The sequence below is a fragment of the Sander vitreus genome, chromosome 20 (assembly GCF_031162955.1).
Source record: "Sander vitreus isolate 19-12246 chromosome 20, sanVit1, whole genome shotgun sequence".
NCBI classification, from domain to species: domain Eukaryota; kingdom Metazoa; phylum Chordata; class Actinopteri; order Perciformes; family Percidae; genus Sander; species Sander vitreus.
In genome coordinates this window covers 8,084,477-8,102,943 of record NC_135874.1, presented here as the reverse complement: position 1 = coordinate 8,102,943, position 18,467 = coordinate 8,084,477, and the positions used below count along the sequence as shown (strand labels likewise).

Genomic DNA, 18,467 nt, shown 5'->3' with positions numbered 1-18,467 from the left:
AAGTAAGATAAGAAACCGACAAAAGAGTTGCAGGATTTCGATTCAGTCGGATCGAGAAGGTATAAAGGAACCTAAATGTATGTACCGAAATATTTAGCGGATCCACATTTCCATTTCTCATCAGTGGAGATTAGTATGATCCGATGTAAATAAAAAGTGACTAATGATCTAAAATCAAACGTAAATCAATCGCTTGATGAGAAAAGTGTTTTTCTCCCGAAGAGTGTCTAGTCCTATATTTTACCTCATCAAAATTAATCTCAACCAAAACTTGTCTCATAATCGACGTATAGGTCTATATTTTCATCGAACAGTGAGATTTAGATCATGTATACACTTTGGAATTAACACTCAAATATGACAAAAACACGACGTCTCCATCTTTCTCATCTAGCTTTGAAACCAAAAATAATTTCACGCTCAAGTCAGATTCAAAACTTAAAACTGGATATATTTTTTGGGATGTATTGTTATCGTGCGCATTTATATTCAGCACCTGTCAAATGGACTTTTTCTCTGCAAAGGATGATGATGGGGAGGGCATCCCGCTTCCTCCCTCAGCCATCAACCATCTTAATGTTTCACCAAGCAGCTTAATACGCCTACGATCCGATTAATTAGAAGCAGGTCGCAGATATTATTCCTTCATTAGTTGTTTTTTATATAGTCTGAGGCACCAAACATCGCTTCTCGCGCTTCAACCTCATAAGTCAGTCACATTGTATCTTCATCTTTCAGCTCTGCTGGAAGTTGAAACCTGAGACCAAGAAATAAACTGACACACTTGACAAGAAATCAATTGACATCACTAATCCTATTTAACTTCCTTATTATGCAACGCGCAATCAAAGTACACAAGAAGTCATAAATAATAAAACACAATTTCAGAGGCGGGGCTGGGGGAAGTGTTCAGATTTTTTTACTTAAGTACAAATAGCAATACTACAGTGTGAAAGTATTCCGTTAGAAGTCAAAGTCCTGCATTCAAGGTATTAAGTAAAAGTACAAAAGTATTAGCATCAAAATAATATACTGTAGCTAAAGTACAAAGTTAAAATATCACGAATGGCCCTTTTTAGAATCATATTACTGGATTATAATTATTGATGCATTAATGTCTTATTCATTGTAATGTTGCAGCTGGTAAATGTGGTGCAAATTTGAATTAAGTTGTATATTCTACTGCCGGATAGCTTCATCTATAATGATATATCATCATGCATTTGTTTTTTTTATACTTTGTATTAATCTAAATCTGCAAAGTAATGAGTAATTAGAGCTATCAAATACATGTAGCGGAGTAAAAAGTAGATTTGCCTCTGAGATGTAGTGGAGTAGAAGTATAAAGTAGAATAAAATGTAAATGTACTTTGTTACATTCCACCACTGGTCAGAGGTTCAGATTGGTAAACGAGATAATACAATTTTAAAGTCTTAAAAGATTGGTTATTTTATCGTGATATTGAACTTTCCAAAAAAAAAAGTTTCCTAGCTTAATTTATGGAAAGTAACATTTTGATACATAAAATACAACTGGAAAATGGAAAAACAATATCGATAATTTGTGTTGTCATTTTGATAATCTGTATTTAATTAGACTATGAGAGTCACATCCCCATATTATACAATACAGTTTCTAACATTATTATCAGTAGTGGTGGTGGTGGTGGTAGTAGTATTGTCACAGCGGTGCAGACTATTTGCCATGCAGTGAATTGTTTTTGTCATAATTGGATCCATCCGCGTTAAATGGATTGCAACCTGACATCATGCATGACTTTGTATCAGTGGGCCTAGCGTTTAAAACTTTCAACACACGGAAATGGATTGAGACGCTTTGACTGTAATCCGCCAACTGATTCTTCCTAGTGGTCCAAAATAAATAAATAAATAAGTTTTAAAAAAAATAAGTGCAGGACAGCTTTTCTTATCAGTGGTGCAGAGCCGCTGTGCTGCTCAGAGTCTCCGTGGAGAAAAGCTGCTGAGCGGTGCAAAAAAAAACCGGTTCCAGGTTTTATGTTCCCAGTATGATCCTGCGGGAAATCCAAGTCACCACTAATAGGTTATTATGGGGACGCGCAGTGATTTCTTGTTTCACAGAGGGGTTGGAGGTCTGTCATCTCATACTAACTGTCCCCAAACTGACTGACAACTGCAATAAGATACGCGCGCGTGCGTGCGGCTTTCAAGGCCCAGCAGTTTGTCACACAAAAGCACCTCTAATCCGGGGTATTAGGGCGCAGAGAGAAGTGGTGTCGCCTCCAGCTGTTGGATACAAATAAGATAAGACTATATGGAGCTTAAATGTGCGGAGGCCGCTGCTTTTTTGGGGAAATGCCATCACTTTTGCGCCTTTAAAATAACCCGCACTGATGACTCTAACCTTTGCAGCCCAAACGGCGGTGACACCATTAAAGTCTTTCTGCAGGTTAGCACTTCTCCCGGTAACTTTAGTGCGGCCTTAATGAGGACGAACGCGGGTTAACGACGTATGTAGTCGTGTTTCAGAGGCCAGACCCGGGTTTCAGCAGAGAGGGACAAAAAGAAACAATATTTACGACACTTTTAAGCATACATCACTTTGACATCTGTTCGTCTGGCACCTGGCATCCATTAGTATTAGATATTTTATTCTGCCCTAATTTGGAGCGGTCTTTGTCCCGAACCAAGGACACTGGAGAAGAAAAAAAAAATGGAGAGCTGTACCTTTAGTGCGTTTTTACGCGGCGTTTCCTTTGTGCAGAAAAGTGCAAATGGGGTGTTGATACAGGCCACAGCGCCCCGTTCTGCGCTAAACTCGAGGAACCGTTGAGTCATACCTGGATTGGATTTATATTAAATTTCCTCATCCATTAAGATCCCCGCATACGCGCAAAAACATTCCTGCAATTAGTCCGTTTTGGGCACACGAGCGTCAGAGTTTTACACAATGTTATTCGATTACTGAGTGAGCTGAGTGTTCAATATCCTCCTAAACAAACAGAGAGTCAGCTGTATAATGTCAGTGAGAATTGTGTCAAAGTACAAGTCCTCTGATATATTTGTGTTATTTAATTAGCCGACATGGAGCCTGCAAGGAAAATAAACCAATACTAGTTAGAAATGATAGCAATTTGAATAACCTTTTCGTCCATTTTTTTTTACCCTCAGTACAGTTGTGTGTGATGTAACTCATTCTGCTTAATGAAGAAGACTACAGTTCACGGGATTGAAGCAGCACTGAGGCCTCCTCAAACCGCTCGGCATGCAGCGTGGTGACACTCCCAGTATGGAAATATGGCGGTAAGGCTGATGCGTTTTATGGCAAAATGTAATGACATGTTAGTGGAATCTGAAGCTGCATACTGTATGTAGCCAGAGAATCAGGTACAGCGGGGGAATTGGTTTTAATAAGTGGGAACATCCAGTACTCGTTGAGCAACAGATGCTCCTGAAATCAGATTCCCAGGTGTTTTCTGGGAGCCAAAAGAGCAAGAAACGTCTTTCTTTTTCTGAAGTCTCTCTGTGTGTCTTTGTTGGTCAGACTGTCTGCAGAGGGTCACTGAAGCTGCAGACAGTGTCAAGACTGTGACCAGACAGCATGTTTATTCCCAAATACCGTGGCGCCATCTTGTGGACATTTGATGTTTCTGGATTAATATTGCTGCTGCATTAAAGTGTTGCATTTTACTGCTGTAGATGTTTAAGGTTGCGCTAACTTTAACTCCTTTATATATTGTTGGGTAGTTTAATCTACAGCAATGCATCATGGTCTTTGTAGCCTCGCTGTCCTTTGAAAAACAGCCCTGTTTTCAGCATTGTGATTCAGATTACTTCATAATGCGTTAGATTTGCATACAACATTTTTTGGCACTGACATATAAGACAACATACATAACAATTATGCATCTTAAAATCTTAAACTGACCAAGTGATAGTAATAAAAGTGATGTGTGGATTGTTCTTTCACTGGCAGTTCACCCAAAAATCACAACAATGAATGATACTCTGCAGCATTTAACAATAAATAAATAAATACATAAATACATGTACATTAAAATAAGCGATGTTTGCAGAATGTCCTACAAATCATCTTTTAGACATGCATTTTCCAGCTGATCCAACGTTTTAGATTTTATTTAGGGTTTATTTAGCTTAAGAAGTAGGAGAATTTTCTCAGCACATACTCATCCTTCAGTTTATCAGAACAAAATCAAATTCTGGCAACAACTCAACATATGCAGTTCCTTTTAGTAAGGCTTTGAACACTAACTGCAGTGCTACAGCAATAAAGGATCCCATTTCATCCTTTCAGATATTTACCCTGTGAGATCACTGCTCTTCCCTCAGTTACACAACAGGCTGCCGAGAATGAGTAGCAACAGGTACAAACATTCTTTAATACAATCAAAGTACCAAACAGACACTTCAGTTCCCTTCATCTCTGTAGGCAAACAGATGTGAAAGTTCCTCAGAACTCCACCCATAGTGTGTGGTTGGTTGGAAAGGGTTGAAGGAGAGCAACATGAGTCTGTCTGTCAGTTTTAATGTCTGTCCTGTAGAGGGCAACCAAGCATCACACATGTCCAACAAGTCAGATGTAGCTATGACAGTCCAGAGTTTTAAGCTGGTCTTTGTGCTCAGAAGTTACACATTTTGTGTTCAGAAAGTAAGAGACAAAAAGTTTTTTATTATTTGTTTCAGGATAGTCCGATTTGTGCAGAGATTGTCAGCGCCATGATCACAGTCTGTGACTGATACCTGCGTCCTCTGTTTCAACAGTGCATCGCAGTTTGGAACAGGACTGAAACAGGTAGAGAATGGACATTATTTTGCATGGGAGTTGCAATGAACAATAACCTTTTTGTCTCCAAACAACCTCATGTCAAAGTCTGGAGGGTATGATAAGTAACCGTGTCAGTGAAACAGTTCCTTTACTTCCCATTTATGCTTTCTCATTTAATTATAAAAATCAGATTTTCTTATTAATCAAATGTTTGAAAAATATTATTATTATTGTAATCTTTTTGCCAATGTTTCTTTAAAAACAGTATTAACCGATGAGTAATGCCACTTCTGTTGTAGAAATTCTACGCTGACCATCATCTGAGTTTCAGGAGCTGCAGATCTTCTCACAAGCCTGTTTTGATGCATGTAAGTCAACTTATATTTCTTTACTTCAAAGCATCATGTTGACATTATAGAAAGTAGATGGTAGTAAGTACAGTGAGACTTCTTGTTAGCTGTATGTGCAGTATGTGGTTGTTTAATACTAATTAATAATTAATAGTCTGGAACTCTATTTCTTGGTTTTGTTATGATTAATAGACAGGGTAGATTTTTTTTCGAGGTACATACATGTACTTATATTTCCTCCAATGAAGCAACGTCGGCCTGATATCTTCAACTTATTGGGGTTCATATCAACACTGATGATGGCGGGTGTGGAAACGACTGCTCAAAAGTAAGAAGTATTTCATTATTTTTTTTAGAGACTTTTGCATTTGTTTGTTTTCACATTCACAACGAACTGAAGTGTTAATATTTCATCACACTGTGTCTAATTGGAACAATGACCTGATTGCTGACTTTATTATTTGGTAATCAAGGTAGAATATTAATAATGCATTGTGTTGCATACACAGAACTTCAAAATCACTTTATTCTTCATGATTTTTCTCTCTTCAATTCAATACTAAAACATTTAAAATGGGAGTTCTTTATGTTAAGCTGATCTGAAATAGCCTTCCCCAATACTGTGGAATAGCTCTTTCAAAATATCAAATTATTTGAACTTCAAAGTCCTTAACAATTGGTGTGTGACATGATGTTTTAAGTGCCTTTGTTCTCAATTCCTCCTTTTACAACACACTTTATTTCTATAATGTCCGAACTTATCCCACTTTCCCCTTGTTTTGTAACTCCTTTAATGAAAATCCCATCGGTACACACTAAGTTTTGTGTCTTAAAGCACCGTATAAACAAACCTGACTTTTCTTTGACACACTTTCACTGAGCAGCGCACACACAGCTGCCACATGACCAAGCAGCCTCACAAGACCCCAGTTTACTGCAGAGAGAGTGATGTGGCTGCCAAGTAATTATCCCCCTGTAGCCCCTCTCCAAAATGCTAATGGTATTTACAGAACTGGGAGAAGGGAGAGGACACCAGCGGCAGGTGCAGCTGTTGGAGCATCATGCTACACTGAGGAGTAACAGAGGGCTCTTTGTGGCTGTTTAGGTGATGGATAATCAGTCAGACCGAGATCAGATAAACATCCTGGGCTTTAGCTTTGTGTTTGGGTGACTTGTAAACTGCAAGCTCACAATTTGAGCCACCGCATAGTGTTTAGACCTGGACAACAACCGTAAAGTAGAGGACATCGTGGTGACAGTGTGCGTGTTGGTTAAAAGACAGTGACTTAGATAAACAGTGATATTGGATGTAAATTCTGTATAGATGTATTTATACAGCACTTTTCAAAACTCAAGTTGAGTCTTGGGCTTCACAATAAAAACAGTCAAGCAAGGGCAAAATACAGAAAGATATTCACACTTTTATATCTTCATGGCTGGACTGTTGTAACTCTTTGCTTACTCGATCGATTTTGACCCATCAAAGTCTGTTCACGTGTGTTGGTAGTACTGCTGCGTGTGTGAAAAAAGGTGTATGAAGCCTTGTGTGGCTCCAGAGGGAGCAGTGTGAAGTCTGATGGCCTTACCTGATGTCACTTGAGGCAATTTATCGTCAGTTGGGGCTAAAGACTCCAAGTTTGATAATGTTAAAAAATCTAGGGGTGTGAAGTTAGACGGAAGTCAGTTTACCAGACCTCTGTAGCCCACTGCTCATCTCTGCTTAGGGCTAGTGGCTCAAGGCTACAATAAGTAGTGGTCAAGATGCGTTGTGGGCAATGTAGGCGTTAAGTGAGGTAGAAGAATGATTATAATAAAAAAAGACTCTCTGGTTCTGCTGCAGCGATGCTGCCACATTGGCATTGAAACATTTTAACTTTTAAATCTTAAAGACACATTTGTATTCACTTATTTGTTCGCGTAATACAACTCTGTCATGTTACCACCATGTTTCATGTTTGTTTATATTCCTGTTGTTTACATAACCTTCTTTTCATGCTGGTGTTCATATACAGTCATGTGAAAAAATTAGGACACCCAAGCTAAAGTTGACTAAAAAGAGGAATAAAAAAAATCATCTTTTGGAAATTGATCTTAATGCCTTAATTAAAAAAAATGAGGAAAAATCCAATCTTTAAGGACACCAATTTTTGGCATGGGGTACTTTCCATAAAATCATCTCTCAGTGCAAATCAAACCAGCTATTAGGCTAACTGAAATAAAGCCATGCCAATCTCTAGGTATGGTGAATGATGATGGAGCTATTTTAATTCCAAAGGCCAAGGGAACTTTATCAGGATACATAGTATCCTGGATCCATGAAATAACTGGCCTTTAAAAATAAAAATCTGCCTGCCTCTATGGGAATTTAACATAGGGATGTACTTAGTTATTCCCCCTGTATTTTAAGGAAGAACATTTATTTATTTACGATACATTATTCATTCACAAAGAAAATTGGTGTCTTTAAAGGTTGGATTTTTCCTCATTTTTTTAATTGAATAAATGAATTAAGGCATTAAGATCAATTTCCTAAAGATGATTTTTTTTTATTCCTCTTTTTAGTCAACTTTAAGCATGGGTGTCCTAATTTGTTCACATGACTGTATGTGTAATTGTCTTTTATGATGTCTTCCAGCACTGCAAAGAACAAACAATATAATATTATTATTAAAGTGCTAAATAAAGTTAGACTCACCAAGTGGATATAAGTGGGCTTTGATAATAAAAAATAAATAAATACAGTATATGAATTGAATGATGTAGTAAAAGTTCCAAATTTTAGAAGCAAATGTGTTCATTTTTAATAGAATAGACACTGGTTAGCTGACAGACATTAAGTTACTGTATGGACACAACAGTTCAGAAATTGTCCGTTTGTTTGTTTGTTTGTTTGTTTTTTTTACATAAGTTCAGTTTTTTTTTTACATAAGTTCTTAAACTTACATCTACTCTTTCTCCCGCATTGAAAGAAAATCAGAAATTATGAATAAGCAGATATATTTCATTTCAAAAGATAAACTTCTAGACACAATCTCTCCTACTTCACTGAAAAATCCATTCTTAGTGATTGCGCACTGATGGTTTCAAGTCTCCTCATCACACTTGTGTAAATTACTTATTGGATTAGCTTCCAAACTAATGATGTCACAAAATCATCTCATACTTACACTTACACGAGCCTAGATCATTCAGCTCAGTGGAAGTCAAACATCCAACTGAAGTAACAATAAGCAAACCAAACATTTTGGAGTGAAGGAGACTTCAATAAGTAAAATGAGATTTTATATATATATATATATATATATATATATATATATATATATATATATATATATATATATAAAATGTCAACACTGGAGCAAATTTTAGCAATGAAGCACTTTATGTGGTACAGTGTTCAATTACAGGCTTGTGGTTGATCAGTCTGCAAAATATTCATTCATATCAATTCATTCATTGATATTCATGTTAAAACTGTCAGTTCAGCTGCTTAATCCAGAACCATGTGAGAAAAATCTCCATTTGGCTGAAAAAGGGATTGGGAATGGAGAGCTGAACAACAGAGTAAATATTTGGCAATGGAGAGCTCTCGGGAGCTGCAGAGGACCCTCTCTGGCTGAAGCCTTGCGGGTGTTAAATAGATTAAGTGGCTGTTGGGTCATTGTGGACAGAGAAATTCGCGCTCTTTGGACATGACTTTTCTTTGCCTTTGCGTGTTTTTGCTCTCCAATCGAGTGCCCTATGTAAACTATCCACTCCAGCAAACCTGCGGTACTGTAATCCGCTGGTGTTTGTCAACCGCTGGGAGGCTGCAGTGTACAAAGACAGACATGATGCCTGAATGGGAAGTCAGCCCCTCACTTTTTGGTGATATCAAATGTCATCTTTAAAGTTGCTTAATAGTGTTTGTTTTGCAAGGAAACGCTTGTGCGTAATGTGCGTAAAAGCGGGAGATAAATGTGGATGATATGTATATGTATACAGGTCACCGACTTTGTTGAACTCTGAAAATCTAACAAGAATTTAATACGCCCTGAATCACACATGTAATATTGCTTCGGACTATAGACTTGGTGGCAGTAGACGCAGAGCAGTAGATAGTAACCCAGATCCTATTCAACTCCATTCAAAACCATGACAACACGGAACAAGCTCGGATTTATCCTGCAAAGTTAAAGGACATTGTCCCGGGGCGTCAATCAGGCATTATTGCAGGACTGAACAAATGCAAAATCTTGACTGGAACAAATGCTTCCAACGGGTCTCGGACGCGGGGCTACATTTTCTCCTTTTGTTCCCCTCCTCTGGTTGGCATGTATTTGTGTTCCCTCTCGTCCGACCACCCAGGACGACTGGGGAGGCATGTCCACCACCACCACTCTCCTCCCCGGCCTTATGCACCTCGCTGAAGTGGATGAGGGCCGATATCAATATCAAATAACGGGGGGGGGGGGGGCAAGCCCCCACATAAGGCTGGATTCACGCTTTGCATTTAATGCGTTTTATATGTGTGGAGTAGGCGTCACATTGCGTAGAGAAGGATCGGACCACTTTAATACGAGGATATTAGGATAAAAGTTTTTATATCGCAGTAAAGATAAAAATCAAGAAAACCAATGCATTAGAAGCCACTGTGTTCCCTCTGAATTCTGCGCGTAAAGCATGATGAATTGTCAATCATTTATCTTGATAACACATTAATAAAGTCAACTCAACGGTCACTGCTTAAATTTGTCAAAGTCTGAACCAAGCATGTTTGGAGTCGTATTGTACAATGGATTTTACTTTAACATCCTTATTTAACATGTATTTACACATTTAACATGTTTCTAATACTATAATTACAGAAGTACAATCCTATTAAGACATATTCTGTATTGTCACAACTGTAAATAATCTAATATCATGTTGACAAATACATTAGTAAACACTTATATTTGCTTATAACATTATAGTGTGTTAGAAACTATTTATTAAATGATAAAATATAGTTTGTAATTTTTATTTTTATTTTGTATAGCCTATATTATATATAGCATCACAAATCATCCAGAACACTCAAAAACAAAGAATTTCTTGTTGAGCCTTCCCTAAATATGTAGGAATAGGACATTTCCTCCACCATCCATAAACGTCAAAACTTCTTACGCCTGCAATGAATCCGCCTCTAATGGCCGTATTAGTTAAACCAACTTTCAGGCATCACGCTAATTGCTCACTTTGTATGCAAATGTTGGACACGTTGTTTGGGCGAGAGCATGGGGGGAGGAGGGGGAGTTTGATGATGGGACGGGCTCTGTTGTCAGTTGCCACCCAAGACGTGATTCAGCTCCAACAATTACCATTATCTGTTTCCCAGTTTGACGATACGGGACGAATCTGTAATGATGACGAGTGTTTCCTTCGCTCATTGTTGAAGGTTTTTTTTCTCCTTTTTCTTACTCCGCACCTACCAGCATTGGGTGACAGCACTCCAGCCATTCAGGTACTCAGCGGTAGGAGGAGGCTTTATAAGCGGAGCAGCCTTGTGTTTGCAGCTTATTGAGTGCTGTTTGTGTAAACACTGAGCCCAGTGCACACATTGGTTTCCGAGCTGGTGTTTGGACAGCGCGTAAAGTGGATAGGATCCGCTGCGTTTTTTTCTCTCCTTGGATAAACTTATTTTTTACGCAAAACAAACCCCGGATTGCACGCACGGACGCGATGGCTGCCCCGACCAAGTTCAGTTTTTCCGTCAGGAGCATCCTGGATTTGCCTGAACAGGATGCGGAGGCAGCGCCGCGGTCCTCCCCGCTTTACTCCTCCTGCTCGCCGTACAGCTCCTGGATGGAGTGCGACCGGAGTCCTTGCTTATGTGAGTGCATGCTGCATATCACTCATCCATCCTAATTTAGAAATAGCCTTTATAAATATTAATTTTAACAGCTTGTAGTTTTTAATTTATAAGGAACCTTACATAATTAGATTGATAGCCTATATATAGCCTAAAGTATGCTCCCTCCTCAGGAAGTAGGCTATTGTTAGCCTATGCTGTTATAATTATTAGGGATAGATGAATGGATGGACCGAGAGAGAGAGAGAGATATAGATATATAGATGGAGAGATAAATATATATATATATATATATATATATATATATATATATATATATATATAGATGGAGAGATAGAAAAGATGGATGACGTCCTGAGAAAAGGGGAGGCTAAATAAATGTGTAATATCGCATTATTTTATATGAATTTGGATTAACATGCCTTATTTATTCTTACAGCGTCTGACGAAGGTAGTCTCGAGGCCTCCCCGGACTCCACAAAGCCGGATGACTCGTCCCTGGACTCGGAACCAGACAGGAGCAAGAAGAGCAAGAAGCGCCGGGTTCTGTTCTCCAAGGCCCAGACCCTGGAGCTGGAGAGGCGCTTCCGTCAGCAGCGCTACCTGTCCGGCCCGGAGAGGGAGCAGCTGGCCCGGCTCCTCACCCTGACCCCGACCCAGGTGAAGATCTGGTTCCAGAACCACCGCTACAAGATGAAGAGAGGCCGGGCAGAGGGAGCGCTGCTGGACATGGAGATAGCGCAGCCCCCGGTGCTGCGCCGGGTCGTTGTTCCGATCCTGGTACGGGATGGGAAACCTTTTCACACCTGCTTACTTGACACGGAGAAAGCTGGCTGTTTAGCTCCTTCTCAAGCTTTACCCTTTCACTTAGCCTACCCGTCTCTGCAGCATCCGTCGCCGGTCGCTCTTCCTCCACGTTACCACCAGCACTTTGCCACCGCAGCGGCCTCCAGATTCGCCTGGAGAGACTTTTGGAGCGACTCGGTCCACTTTAGTTCTTTCAAGTGAAGGCCTCATTTCAATGCACAAACTCATTTAGAATAGCATCAAATGTTTTCTGAATGTTTGCAAATGTTCAAGCAACTTAAACATTTAGATTTTTCATTATAGAACGAAGGATATTTTGCACATTTTATTTTGATGTTTCTTTTTTAAAATGCTGATATTTGCTCACACATGGGCTTAATGGTGTAGCCTGTATATGTTAAGTTTACCGATGAGATCATGTATTTGTATGTGAAGCTGTTGAAACATAATATTTGTATAAATAACTTTTGTTGAAGACAGATGAGGTGCAGTAGGCTTTAGGCGGTGATAGAAGAAAAGCCACTATTAGCCTGAATGTTTGTTTGAAGGAAAAGATAATGTTATTTGTTGTCTTTAAGGAGACTTTTTTAAAGGTTTTAACTGTTTAAACTGTTATATTTTTGTGAACGAAATTATTAATAAAAGGTTTCTCATATTTTGTATGATACATTTTCCTGTGTATTGTGCTTTCTTTTCCTAATTTAATTTGCATAATTATAATTCATTTGTATCCATTTCTTTAAAAAAAAAACTGTTACACAAATCTTTTAAAAATACTTGTTTCTTGGAAAATACTTTTTAACTTCTCCCAAATGTATTCAGTTAGTCTCTATAGTCTGTTTAATGCTTTAAAAATTATAATATGTAGTCTAAAACACATTTAATTTGCAGAATGTAAACTATGTAGCAGGTCGTGACTGGGGCCTGGAGGCCTTTATAATGTTAAAATACTAATTATGCACCCAAAAGCTGAGCAAACATCTCTTCTAAAAAGGCCTGGATTTGGTTAAGCATAAGAATGCCCACTAAACATTACAGCTTCTTTCACTTTGTCGTCTGGGCTGCTTTTCACTTTCATACATTTAACTTTTGTTATTTTGAGGCGAGTGGGATATACACTCAGGCTTTATGTGAAGATCTTGGTTTGTGTACTGTAGGTTATGAATTTTAATGGTGCAGCAGGCTCTGAATTAAGGGCAGATCAACTTTCTCCAAGCACCGATCCTAAATATAGATAACTGAACAGATTGCAGCAGCAGTTGAGTATCTAGATGCTTTTTATAGCCAGACATAAGCAAGAAAATGAACACTTTTATTGATGTTTTTTTGGCTGCTTAGTACAAAACACAGCACATTTTACAAGTATTGACATTTCATCGACAGTCATATGTGCTGTTGAATATTCCCAACAGTGAAATTACCTCCAGTGAGCACAGATTTAGAGAAAAGCTGCCCGTTGATCGTATTCTCAAAGTTAAAAGTTACAATTATCCGCCTTTGCTCTCATTTAAATGTTCTCTCATGAAAAATATGCCTCAGTGTTTAAAATCATGTCAGTATTTCATCAGTGATGAGGGGGGTCTTCTGCTTTCACGCCCCCTATAATGTTGTTTGCTCGTCCTGTGACCCTGCAGCCCATCGTCCCTGTCACCTGGTCCTTTGTCCCCCTTGCTGGGGCCACCTTGTATCACATATGGAGGGGACTGGCCGAACCCCTCAGCCCGCTGCATCTCCCCTTAAACACTCTTTTTGTCTGCGTGTCTCCCCGTGAATGGACCTTTGTCCCTCACCCAAAAGGGACTGAGACAAAATCTTCAGTGTTTCAATTCCCGTGATGTTTAATCAGTCCCTGCGACAAATTTATGAGGTTTAACTGCACAATGGTGTTTTAGAGCATCTTGGGGTTTAAGGGTGACAAAGACAGGCTTTTAGAGGTTGCCATTGGTTTTTTAAGTTGGTCAGAGGAATTGTCTGAAAAGGATGGCCTTGTATTAGCCTGCCCATCCTATAGTTTTACTCACTGGCCTGCCCAGGGGGCCCCTTTTAGGACAGTTATAAGGTCCACATAAACTAGGCCACAGGAGGAGTTTTGTTAAGTTGCTGCAAATCACATTTCATGTGTATTAGGTCCTAATGGCCCTCTGAGTTAGAGAGACTGATTCTATTTTTCAAATTTTAGCAAAGGTCGCTTATCGGCAAGCTTTTTGCTGTAAAACTGTTATAGTTTGTTCAACAGTATGATTGTCAAAAAACAGCTCAACATCTTGTTCTAAAAGGCTCTTGGAAACAGAAAACTAGTTAAAATTGTATGTAACTTTAATCTTTTATTTTATTTAGCTTTCAATGATTTGATATTTGAAGAATTACTGCAGCTTTTAAGTTATTTTGGTTATATGATGGACAACACCGACTACTAAATTAGCATTTCATTAACTTGTGTAAGCCAGTATGAGTGAGCTCTGCACTATTGTGACGTGAGAGACTTAAGTTTGATTTAGAGCTCTTGAGTGATGTGCTGTCCAAAACACATGTAGTCTACACATGAAGAAATTCTTACGTTTACACACTGGCCACAAAATAAGATAAGTGAAACCTTTCTTGATCCCCACTGGGGAAATTTGGTTGTAGCAGCACAGGGATAGAAATAAGTACAGATAAGAGGTATATAAGATAAGAATAGAAGTCAAAAGTACAAGGTAAAAGTGACGCTGGCTGTATGTGATAGCTGCAAGCTATAACAGCATATACCACACTAATATATAATATGATTAATGATACTTAGTGTTTGTCTGTACAGATATAGTAATACAATATAGTATACAATGTAATAAAACAGTATTACATAGTATGGGATACAAAATATGATATAAGGTGAAATGAAGTTATATAGCCTATAGTACAGAAATATAACATATCAAATATATTGCATAATATGTAAAAAAATGAATTTGTTTAATAATAGTTGGTGATCCTCTCTTAGCCTAAAACTTTCAGAAATATAGCCTAATCCTTTAGATGTTGAGCTGTTAATGACACTGACACTGACTGTTAGTGATCCGACTCTCCACTAGATGGCGCACTAACACACCGTAACGTTTCTCACTTCCTGCAGGAACTAAGACCAAACGGTGAGGTTTTAGTTCTCTGTATGAAGGCAGCCGCTGATCCACTAGGGGCCGTGCTTCACCATTAAAAAAAACCCCACCATGCTTTATACTCTTTGAATCCCCACTACTATGTTTCTGCTGATTGGGTGCAGGCAGATGGCCGCACTATAGTGACGTGTGGCTGCTTGGCGTGACGTCATGCGTCAGTATTTGCCCTGTAATGAGTCCAGTTCTTTGCCCTTTATGATGTAAAGTTCGCTGCGATGGAGGGTCCGAGAAACAGCTGAATTTTTGGTTTGAAATACATTTTTACATCGTCACCCCTTTCAAATGTGAGGTGATTGGATAACTGATGGCTTATTATTAATCGATCTCACCCTGTAGTCCACTCCTCAGGGAAAGAAATAAGGTGATGGTGAAGCTTTTCTTCTTTCTTTTGCCACCTCCTTCTCAGCGTCTGTGTTCTTCTGCAACTCATTTCCTGAGAGAAGAGTTGTCATGTGAGAAAACAGGAAAAAGTCAGAAAAAGTTTTGAGGAAAAAAAATCCTCAGTGAAGGCCTACTGTCAGAGCAAGAGGCGGCCATTATTCCTTTAATCCGTTAAAATGAGGTTATTATGGTCTGTTTTAGAATGCAGGATAGGCTACCACGCAGGCTTGGTATTGTGGCTAAACACCATTGATACTATTTAACACAACTATTTATATTAAAATAGACCTAAAATGTCCATATGGATTTGGAATGCAAAATAGCCCAAATGTAACATAATTAGATATATAATGTATTATTTTAGCCTAAATAGCCTACCCTTAGAGACATGTGCAACGGAGATACGTGTGCGGATATATTTCATGTAGCCTACCATTTGTGATCAATTTGTGGTTCATTTATTATAAAGTGATATTTTTGCACTTGATGCATAGATTGTTTTTTTTCCCTATCGAGGTGCATTTAATGTTTTCGTACTTGCAGTGTGTCGCTGTATAGATTTGCCTGTGATATTTTCACGTGGACATACATATTTGAATTATGTACCTTTAATAAGAAACCCTTGTTTATAACAGTAGGTGACTTTCTTTTTAGTTTTCATTGCACAAACTTATTTCCCTCTCGTCTAAAGTTGTTCATGCGCCAATCAGTTCATAAACAACGACGTGAAGCCTCGATAACAAAGGCTCGATAGCCTCAAACCCGCCACTTCAAAGTGTCCTCATTATTCTGAGGAATTAGCCGGAACATTTGGACTAATTATCGCTAATTGCCCATAATAGCCGTGTGCCAGATCAGGGGGAGAGTACTGATTTAGATGATTAAGAATGTCTTGTGAAATGTCGTAATTAAGGCATGGCATACGCAAGATTTACCTTGGATGCAGAAACATGCTGTAATTTTAATTGCTGCGATGAGATGGCCTGCGAATTATGCGCCATGCACCTCGGCTATCATCTAAACAATTTATTTCAACTGTAATATTTAGCCTTGGACTAGCCTATATGATAATATTGCTTCATTAAAGATAATTGTAAGGCAATGGGAGGATATGGATTGTTGTGATGTGTATACATAGTGTGCACGGCTCCTTAAATTGGAGCAGTGAACCTCCACGCATGCAGCGCTGCAAACAGTGCACAGATTATCTCGTTATGACAGCCAGGCAGCCATGAAATCTGCAGCCAGAAGCCTGTAAAATACAGAGCTGTGGCTGATGATCCGCGTGACAAACTTGCCAGTGATCTGCATGTCACTGCAGAAATGGGACGTTACACTGCTGCTGCAGGCGGCAGGCTGCCGTTTGACAGCTATATGCTGAGGGTGCATCAGCATTCATTTGAGTAAAAAAACAATAAAAGTAGTTTAGAAATGTCATAGTTGTATTTTAGAAATGAAACAAGGAGCACAGGTTCAGAGTCACGATGGAATAAAACTGATCATAATATTACACATGATTGTGTCTACCACCAGAAGACGCTGTGTTTCTTTAATTCCTGTGTAAGGAGATGTCGGCTCAACCAGCAGGCGCAGACTCCTGCTGCAAGACTGACGTTAATCCTCCCGGCAAGACCTTTACCAAACCGAAATCTATTAATAATGATAATTGCTCTGTTATTTTTTATTTTTTTTGTTTGTTATTACAGTAGCCACAGGTTCAGCTCCGGTATGGTTCTGACATGAATGAATTCTTCACTGCTTATGTTCTAATAATAGCCTATTTTGTATCTAAAAATCAGTGGAACGGATAAACTGGTAATCGAATAATGACTTGTACTTAAAGCTATTGCTTTACATTTAAAATATTGACAAACGTGAAATAAGATGCTGCTCATTAAAATAAGCGTATGCACATACAAAAATATTTAGCATTCCAATACAAATATAATAATAGTGATAATAATAATAACAATAATAATAAACGAATTCTGTATTAATCCAGTAATTTCATAATTGTTGGTTTAAATATGTTTTAATTCCGTATTTGGGGTGAAAAATGGCACGAAAAAGTCGCCTTAAAGCTTTGCGTAAGAGTGGACTTGGACTTGGCTCTGAAGCAAGGGCACAGAATACATTTCTTGACCTCAAAGCTGGCTTGAAGAAGCCAAAATCCTTTCTTATACTTCATGTGTTAAATTAATAAATAAAAAGAGATATGATTGAGTTAAACTGTTATGGTTCCTTGAGCATTAAGGCACGATGCTACTGAGGGCTACCTGGCGTTGTGCTGCCTGCAGGAGAGTACTTGATCGCCGTTAACTTCACATGAGAGCCTCTCCTCCTCCAGACTCTATTTTGTTGTTTTTTACTTTTTTTACTGGGTCTTTTAGACGAGTGTGTGCATCTGAATTTAGGTAACACGCTGCTTGCGTCCAATGATATGAAAAGAAAACAAACGAGGGGGGTTAATCATTTACGCAGCCACTTAACACACGGATGTGTATTTATTTACTTATCAGTATCAGTCAATTTCCCTCCCCGCAAGTGCACTTTTGCATGTCTGAGTATGATAAGGCATAACACAAACAATCCTGCAATCACTGGAGGCCTCTCATGGCCATTACAAGTCAGTAGTTCAACTGAGGAGTGGTTATCCAACTCTCAAGTCCATATAGGCCTCCTTTCATCAAGAGGCCCTCGTAAACATCACTACAGTTAATAAAGTGTATTGTGGTCAGTGCAGTCCCAAGGTGCAGCGCTGTGTTTATCAGCGACTGCAACAAGTCACAAACTCCAAACGCAGCAGCTACAGCAGCGAGCCCGGACAGCGAACATTTATGATCATGTACAGCGCTTATGTTATTGTTAGTGGGAGGGGAGCACATGTCTTGTAAGTGAAATCACGCTCGGCGAGAAGAGGCTAGAGCTGTTGTGTATTGTTGCCGATGCCCCGCCTCTGATGGTAGCCTTAAACCTGGCACCCAGCTAAAACAAACCAAAGCCAGCACCGAGCTCCCACTCAATCCAATTAAGGCGGACTCCAGGCGCTCTCCTACGTGTTCATCTACCAGGATCGACGTTGAGACAACAGGAACCAGAGGGGCTTTGGCCAAAAAAAAGAGAGAGAAGGAGAGATTGCCTTGCCTTCTAATTTCTCCCTCTCCAGCCCCAGAACA

At 39.0% G+C, this 18,467-nt stretch overlaps 1 protein-coding gene across 2 annotated transcripts; it reads left to right on the top strand.

The window, feature by feature from the left end:
* The first annotated feature begins 1,666 nt into the window (after nt 1-1,666).
* nkx2.9 (NK2 transcription factor related, locus 9 (Drosophila)) lies at nt 1,667-12,416 on the top strand. Of its 2 annotated transcripts, XR_013503686.1 has the most exons (5): nt 1,667-3,282; nt 4,684-4,792; nt 5,065-5,133; nt 5,364-5,443; nt 11,388-11,477. XR_013503686.1 is itself a non-coding variant. In XM_078278303.1 (2 exons), exons 1-2 carry the CDS (start codon nt 10,819-10,821, stop codon nt 11,954-11,956), a joined length of 720 nt encoding a protein of 239 aa, XP_078134429.1. In that variant the 5' UTR covers nt 10,454-10,818; the 3' UTR covers nt 11,957-12,416. The 2 variants fall into 2 exon arrangements, 1 of the variants encoding a protein (XP_078134429.1); XM_078278303.1 differs by lacking the exons at nt 1,667-3,282; nt 4,684-4,792; nt 5,065-5,133; nt 5,364-5,443 and adding an exon at nt 10,454-10,969 and having other exon boundaries at nt 11,388-12,416.
* The last annotated feature ends 6,051 nt before the right edge of the window (nt 12,417-18,467 follow it).

What these genes read in the sequence shown, in the direction of transcription:
- nkx2.9 (XM_078278303.1), top strand. Translation starts at nt 10,819, where the DNA reads ATGGCTGCCCCGACCAAGTTCAGTTTTTCCGTCAGGAGCATCCTGGAT. An exon ending in CGACCGGAGTCCTTGCTTAT is followed by an intron (nt 10,970 to 11,387) that starts GTGAGTGCATGC and finishes TTATTCTTACAG; the next exon opens with CGTCTGACGAAGGTAGTCTC.